The sequence below is a fragment of the Dreissena polymorpha genome, chromosome 9 (genome assembly GCF_020536995.1).
Source record: "Dreissena polymorpha isolate Duluth1 chromosome 9, UMN_Dpol_1.0, whole genome shotgun sequence".
Lineage (NCBI taxonomy): Eukaryota > Metazoa > Mollusca > Bivalvia > Myida > Dreissenidae > Dreissena > Dreissena polymorpha.
Genome location: NC_068363.1, coordinates 18,506,994 through 18,515,675, shown reverse-complemented (window position 1 = coordinate 18,515,675; position 8,682 = coordinate 18,506,994). Strand labels below are relative to the sequence as shown.

Sequence of the window (8,682 nt, the reverse complement as noted above, 5' to 3'; positions counted from 1 at the left end):
TAAAAAGTAAACTTTGCATCGTTATTAAACTTAAAAAGCAGTACAATATAACAATAGTTCGATATAATTACTATAATGTTACTCTTTGTTTTAGAACCACTTGAATTGCACTTTTTAGGCACGAAATAAAATAAGAACAATATTCAGTTAAAGCACTTTTTCTTAACAATATTTCGGAGCTTACTAACAAATATTGAATTAAGAGTCAATTTGCCACATGCAAGTTAACAAAAGCAAACAACGCACAGGTTAATTGATAGTGTCCTTTAAATAACTATTTGCACTTGAAGCAGCGATTGTGAAGTAAGAGCGCATACCAAGAGCTTTTAAACACGACGTATTGAATCCAATATCGGCACACTGATAGCTGTATAAATAGTGGGGCTTTACAGGCAGTTGATCAGTTGTCCGATAGCGTTCTGCTATCATTTATATGTTGCAGCATGGTTAGAAAAGGATTTTTGAAAGTTTGACACATATATAAATAAAGGAGATATATTAGTGAGTGATCATAATCGGTTACATAAGCATGACATTGGCTTTTATGAACAGGACCATTTGTTAAATTTTGGGACAAACCGGATATACACGATGAACGTGGGAACAACTCAAATAATTCTTCGTCTCCCTGACGAGACCAAACATGGGCCGGAGCGATTTAGATGTCCTAGTCCATTGCTTTGCTCCTCAAACAATTTAAACATCGAATCCACGTACAGAAAACGAGCATCGTCGTTCAAGAAACCTAAGGAGAAGAATTTGGACGTGTTCCTTCACGATAACGGTATGCGACCCCGAACATGCAGCATGCCGTCGAGCAATTTGCTGAAGAAACCTCGGGCTCAAATATTGCGGAGGGAATTTATGAATATTGAAGCAGACCCCGACACCTATACCGTTCGAGAATTCGAAATGAACTCGAAAGGTGTGATCATTCACAGGAGTGATTCTCTTCGATCACGAAGCACCAATAGCATAGTGTCCTCTGAGGGAGACATTGGTCCTATTTCACCCCTTTCACAGATTTCGCATACATCGAGTTCCTTGTCACGAGAAAGTCCGAGGCTTAGCCCTCTGGCATACGTACACCGAGTGCTTGTGCTTGGAGCGTCCGGATGCGGCAAAACTGCACTTAATCAACAGTTTATGACATCAGAATATTTAGGTGGTTTTAATACAAGTACTGGTAGGTAATCATTTTGAATTGGTTTCTCGTAAAGAATGGGTATATTGCATTATACTATTATAACAATTAATCTTGTTGATATGAAAAAGCAAATGCAATATCCAAAGATGATAGACTTGGAGATCTAATACAACAGTATTTGCATATCAGATAAGATTTGACCTTTAGAGAAACATGACATATCTGACGATACCAGTATTCTTAGATACGGTAATATAAGTTTACTTTATTCACCATAATAAGACATGTAGCTCTACACTTCCCGCACATTTATCTCTCTTATTGATTGGAAATTATTATAACCCGTTCTTCATCCAAAACCCCCATTGTATGCAATAAAGACGCAAAAGAAAGAGATACGGTCCAATTTAATTTTAGATTATAACGAATACAAAAAAACCGATGTATGTTTAACCTAATACACACAAAAAACATATATCCATTCGATTTTGATAACTAGCAGGTTTAAAAAATTAAGTACATATATGAATATCCCTTTTTAATAGATGATTAATTGATTAATCCCGAAATCTTATTGTTCTTGTTGCTTGAATTTTGGTATGATACATTTATGTGACATGGTTTATTTAACGCGAATGCTCGTGTTACCGCGGTTAACCATTAGTCGTCCTCCCTTGCCATCGAATAATATTTTTGTTTATAAGTAGTCAAGTGTTTTTATGACAACGTATTTGCTATGAAATTGGGGTCGTGCCCGAGCATCGTATGTATTGCATTGCCTCTGATAAAACAGTAGAATCAATAGGGGTTACGATCTCTTTTCAATAGCCTATCTCCCATCCACTCAGCAAACTATTGTTGACATGACATCAATTTATCTGTTGGTGTTAATGGACAATCTTGATTATAGAAAACGTAAAGTAAATGAACAAATTGCAGACAATAAATATTCCATTTTGGTGTTTTGATCATCGTTATGTTGTGAGGTCTTTTCATTCAGCGTCTGAAATTTGATGGACGCTCTATGGTGTTTGTAAATTGTAGTAATTGTAAGTTAATGTATTTTTTAAATACGAGTATTAAATTGTTTCTTTCCTGCTAAACTAACACGTGTTTCACAATTAGTCTATATGTATCGCTTCTTGTCCGGTTATGAACATTGTTATTGTTTGTGTTTTTATTGCATTGTCTGCTTGGTAGTATTTGTGTAATATTTTGAATTATTGTGTTTTTCAATGGATATAATACACATGTATATATGTAATAAAGACACGAAGTTAATTATAATAATAATTAATGAATTATTTAAATTTGCTGAAATAGTTTCATGTACTAAAAAAACGATGGTATAATGGCGTATTAACTCTTTTGTTTATAAATAATGGTGTTAGAAAGGGTATCTGCGATCATTGTCACGCTTACCAGTTCCTCAGCTAGAGACACCTAACACAAGGCTGTAATTGTAAACGATACCATATGCCATTTACAGATCAAGTAATAATATTATGACGTGCATGATAGCAAAAAAGACGGATTCATCCACAAGGTTTTCTACAGGAAATAAACACATGTTCGCTGGGCATCTGTTTGCAGAGATATCATTGATAATAATATGATCATGACGTCACAGATGTAATTGAGATTTAAGATTGAATTAAGATTGAAGAATTGAAATTTAATTTCGCATTTATATCTCTTTTATTTCATCGGGAAATGTTCATTAACGTAATGTTATTTTCTGCGCTTATACCTACTCATGTAGACATATATTATTTGTCTTGCATTCATGCTGTCCGTTAGACAGATCCATTTTGGTTTGGTGGGAAATCGATTTGATTATGATATACGATAGAACGGATATTCTCCGTTGTGCATTTGCCGTCGGCATATAAAACAATACGTTTGGCCGCTGAACGTTCAAAAATGTAAAACATAATTATATGCTTATGTATGAAGTAGGTATCTTAAATACCTTTGTGCATATGTTTATGTTCTCAAATAATAACAACAAGTGAAATTTAATTCCAAAACATTAACCGATGTATTACAAATCTTCAGATTTGTTAGATATGTTAGGTTGTGCACGATTGGGGAAAGAAATAATAGTTTGTGTAGAGTCTCTTAACTACTGAAGAATACGTTTTATAGTTAACATATCATGACCGTTAGTGTGTTTGTTGGAATTCTTAATAGTTTTCAATATCTTATAATGTTCCATTTTGCTAATTATGTTTTATGTTAATTAATATGCCTATAGTTAATGCTGGTAAATGTTTTGCCCCGGTGTTTTGCTCGATCGATTGTCTTTAATGTTTTTCTAAACAGGGGTGTGCTATGTTATTGACCATATTTTATTTGCATTCACCAGGGTACATACTTTTAGTATTATATGTCAACACATTTATAATTATTAATATTTTGTTTATTACTCAAAATTAAAGGTCGAAAATAACTATTAGTATTAGCAATTTCTTTAAATATATACGAACAACATTAGTCTTGCATTCTAATAAACACTCGATGGCTGTCGTTTTCGAAATATCATGCTCGTTTAAAATGTTTTCATGTAATCAATTTTATTTTGCAAGATGTGCGTAGGTACGTTATGATTGAAAAATACACATTGATCCATGTGATGCCATGTGAGATCAGAATTTGGAAAACAAATAGCTATCAACACAGAGAAAACTCTTTCGATATCAGTATTTAACGTATCCATTTACTTGAAGAGGACATAATAACACAAAAAACAGCACACAACTTAAAACATACATTAAAATTGCGCATGACTGATGATCATTGAGAAAGTCACTTTCTTGATGTTTTATTGGCATCAACAATGTTCTACATCCTCTAAAACACATTGAATATGTTATTAGGGCTATCTCCACTGCAGGCGCTTCATGATAGTTTCCGATAACATAACTATGACCGACGTATGAAATATGATCTATGATATTGTGTATGTTCACGAATGTTTATACCTTAAAATAAGCGGGATTAAATGGGATCTACAGATGCGACATGTAGCGAATATCACGCATATTATGCGATGTTCATTTATTTCATTTTATTACAGATGGTGAGGCGGAGAAGACGGTTAATGTATTACTCAATGGCGAAGAAACGGTGCTGTCCTTTCTCGAAAGATCAGATTTAGATGACTTGGTAAGGCTTACGGAAGTATAAGGAAAGCTTTCTGAGTAATTTATTCGGTATGATCCATAAATGTAATTTTATGCCGACAACCTATCCCTCCAAATGCCATTTTTATTCTATGATATGGCGTGCATTTCTTCATTAAATATTTGTTGATATAATAATTCCACGAGTATTTAATGCAAGAACAAAAGAGACACTTGACTGTTGTGAACAATATTTCAAGGTCGTCAGTTATAGGTCAAAATATTCAGATATGGATTACTTTTTGGGTCTTATTAGCTTGTATTTAATGTCATGCTTCAAACTGAGAGAACAACAAACCAACGGTATAAAAAACTAAATATTACATTATATATTTGATGGATAATATACCTTTAATTAAAAATGAAATGATTTTGTTCTCTCTTTTTAGGATGGGAATATTGGTGGCACCGTCATGGCCTATATAATTGTGTATGCCTGTGATGACAGACCATCGTTTGACCGAGCTGTGGACATTCTATATACATTGAGACAGAAACTGCAACGCGATGAAATCATCATTTTCGTTGGAAACAAGTCAGACCTAGTGCGATCTCGTAGTGTAACGATAGAAGGTATGTAGTGTTTCCATATACAAGATGTTTGATGCTAGAGTTCGGTACCTGAAACTTTGACCAGTGTGAAAGAGTAAAATTATCGAATGTTAATATGTTTTCCATTCACACTTTATTTGCTTTTAGTATAATCTAGGTGTCTTTAGTCAATACTGTATTAATAACGCTCAATAATGTATATTTTACATGTATATACGTTAAAACTTCATATGACAAACGCGCGTGAATACATGTTGAAAATAAAAACAAGTATACATACTGCTCACTCGACAATATCGCAGTTATGCCACATTATAATACTACGATTTTGGTTCATATATAAGACAATCTAAATCATTTCGATGTTTTTTACCACCGATGTAAGACAATTTGCCAAACGTTGCATTATTCAGTGACGTGTAATTTATCTTTTGTTAGCGAATATGAATTAACCATAGGTAGACCGTACAGGGAGTTGTCAAACATTTGACAATTTTCCACAATTGAGTTATAGAGTTAAAATAAAGAATGTTTCCGTTATATTAAAACAGGCAAGCCAAAACATTAATGAGGTGTTACTTTAATTATTAAAAGCTTGTCCAATACTTAAAGTTTAGTAAGACAAATAATTTAATGGTACTGTTTATTCTACGAACTAGTCCCTTTAAATAGACTTTATAATACTCATTGATTTACAAAACGTATTGCTGTTGTTCTTTTTATTTATTTTGCTGCAAAAGCGATAATACATGTTTTGTGTTTATAACTGTCCACAGAAAAAGACCTTTTATGCGAAACGGAACAAAATTTTCATGGCGTGACGTCATACTTTAACAAATATTTGGACGATTTCGATCGTTCAATACCGTATAATGATATAATTGCTTTAATATATCAGTATTAAAATATATTATTATATTTTATTATGTAAGTGAACACCAGTTAAACAAGGAAGGCGTGTGTATTTTAATTGTTTGATCTGTAACGCCTTAAAACCAACCATTTATATGTATGTGTTTATTGACTTCAGAGGCCAAGGCTGTTGCCAAGACGTACGACTGTAAATTTATCGAGACGTCAGTGGTATTAAATGTTCACGTCGATGAACTGCTGGTCGGTGTTGTCAAGCAACTACGTCTTCGCAATGCGGCTGAGATCGCAGACGACAAGGTGTCTCCGGGATGTGCCTCCACCAGCAAATCATTGCTCAGCAAAATTTTCAAAAAGGATAACATATCTAAGTCCTGCGAGAATCTCTACACGTGACAAATGCCGTGACCGTGACATTCCGAAAACATGTACGTGACGCAACGTGCCACAAACGAACATTTTAATGCGCAGAATGTGCCTGCAATTGTACATGTGTTGTGTTCGGGACATATACACGTTGCATGATGGATTTCGTCATTTAAACTGATACAGTATTTACTACCAACGTTATGTTGTGATTTAATCACAGTGTGTTAAACAAAGTCGTTAGTACAATCAAATGGAAAGTTTGAGTCTATTTTCGGGGCGCATTAAAAACACCTTGTTAATGTATTATACGTGTATTTGCTCATTGATAAAATATGCTCACATGAGTTGTTTAGCTATTGCAATATTTTTGGATGGCTCCCTTATGTCAGCTTAACCAAATTTTCATGAGGTCAATGTCCGTGGTATGCCTTAAAGATGACATTGTAAGATGTTTTGTACGTTAGTTTCATGAGAAAATAATCAGCATTTATTAGCATAACATTAAGCGTTTGCACCTTAATGTTCACTAATATATATATATATATATATATATATATATATATATATATATATATATATATATATACATACATATATATATATATATATATATATATATATATATATATATATATTTCTTGCTGATTCTCCGTTGTGTACAAAAACTACCTCTAAGCAGTTCTATCTGACAGTCCTTCTTTAGGACGAAGGTAAGTGATAAGCTCGCTCGCGGGCTTTCATTATGTACAGTTTATAATCCATTATTTTCGAGTGGTTTGTATTTCGCTCATCTCACAGTAAAGTGATAGACATAATGGTATGAATAACGCATTAAGTGTGTTTTATCGATTTATTACACCATACAAATATATTGTATTAATCCTAAATTTGCTGCTTATGCCATACTTTTAATGTATATTTGCTTTATTTTTTAATTTAGTGTTTTCATTACTTATAAATCATTAAAAAGAAACAGTAATGAAATAATGCAAATTGTAGATATGATTAGAAAGCGCTCGTAGAGATTATAAACAAAATCAAACCGCGTAATAACTTAATTTAAAAGCGTGAGACAGTTTGCCATTTAAATTTTTTTCGATTGACAATTTTATTTATATTTGTGTTTTGTAATCATTCTTTATATATATTGACATGAATTAGTATGATACACTTATAATTTATTCATTATTACAATTTTTATTTGAAACATCAACGAAATAGGTTTTTACACAGGACCAATGGTAGGCATATTATTCATTTTGTCGTTGACATCATCATTATTTGAATCATGTGTTTTGAAGTTTATATGTCAAAGAATGAATTTAATAAACGTATTTAGCAAACTTGGTGAACGCGACAAAGAATTACCACCATACACCAACTTCGTGTAATTGTATCAAACGGTATGTTTGTAGTGATATTTCTCATAAAGAACATTGAATATTTTGATTTAATCCTAAAAGCAACTTAATGTGATAAATTGGTATGATTATCGTATGTTACAAAATGAAACAACAACGATATCGAAAGACAAATAAACGTGTACAATGCGTTGTAGTTGTGTTGATATTAGATAATGGGCTTTATATTTAAAAAAAACCATCAAACATTTATGTATACAACGATTTTTTTCTGCAGAAGAACATACTTATGCCTTTGATTACATTAAGCCATTTGGCCATACTGTATATAAGCTAATATTACTTAATTGTAATACTTCAGATCATTTTAGATCATAATCAATATGATAGCATTTGTTAATTTAAGTTATCTTTTTTAAGTTTTGTGTACGTCTATGTTAGACATATACACATTTTTCGAAGGTAGAACTTAAAATCTTACGCCAAAAAACACACAATTAAATAAGCAATACAATACTTTTAAGGCCACTCATAACGGTTATTTTCATTTAAACTTACCAACGCATTTGAAAGGAGTACACTTTTTTAACAATGAATATTACATCTAAGAAATAATGATATCTTGATATTTCTGGTCAAACATAAGCATTTCACAAATCGAATAATTTACTTACAGTCAGTGCCATTTTAGTTAAAAAAATAACGTTTTTAAAAATTACGGGACAATAGAATTACTTCTTCAACTATAATTTAATAAATTTATCTAAACACTATGAACTAAGTCAATGTAAAAAAAAGTTCTAGAGGCAGTATGGGTATATTTTCATTATGACACGAAACCAAACTCCAGATAAACACATGACATTAAATTGAAACATTTTAGGAAAGCAGACACGCGGATGACCAAATTAATTAAGAGGGTTTATAATCACTTTGCGAACTGGTCAATAACAGCACTACGCTAACATAATACGTTTTTTTGATTAGTAAAACGTGGACGCAATGCTTTTGTCCGTTTTATCTAGTGAGTTTTGTTTAGGGTACGATGAGGCTCTCGCTTTGAATTACAACGTCTAAAATACACGTGTCAGTCTCATAAGAATACTTTTCTGAATGTTTAATGTTTGTAATTTGTTTTTAAATGTGCAAATCGAATAACTTTCATGCAAAGCTCATTCACATACACACACAACTTTCA

The 8,682-nt window shown here is 32.3% G+C and overlaps 1 protein-coding gene across 1 annotated transcript; it reads left to right on the top strand.

Annotated features, from left to right (window-relative positions):
• The first annotated feature begins 418 nt into the window (after window positions 1-418).
• Window positions 419-6,625, top strand: LOC127845782 (GTP-binding protein RAD-like). The gene is made up of 4 exons (XM_052376920.1): window positions 419-1,186; window positions 4,227-4,315; window positions 4,722-4,905; window positions 5,915-6,625. The coding sequence occupies exons 1-4, from the start codon at window positions 592-594 to the stop codon at window positions 6,148-6,150; spliced, it is 1,104 nt and encodes a 367-aa protein (XP_052232880.1). The 5' UTR covers window positions 419-591; the 3' UTR covers window positions 6,151-6,625.
• The last annotated feature ends 2,057 nt before the right edge of the window (window positions 6,626-8,682 follow it).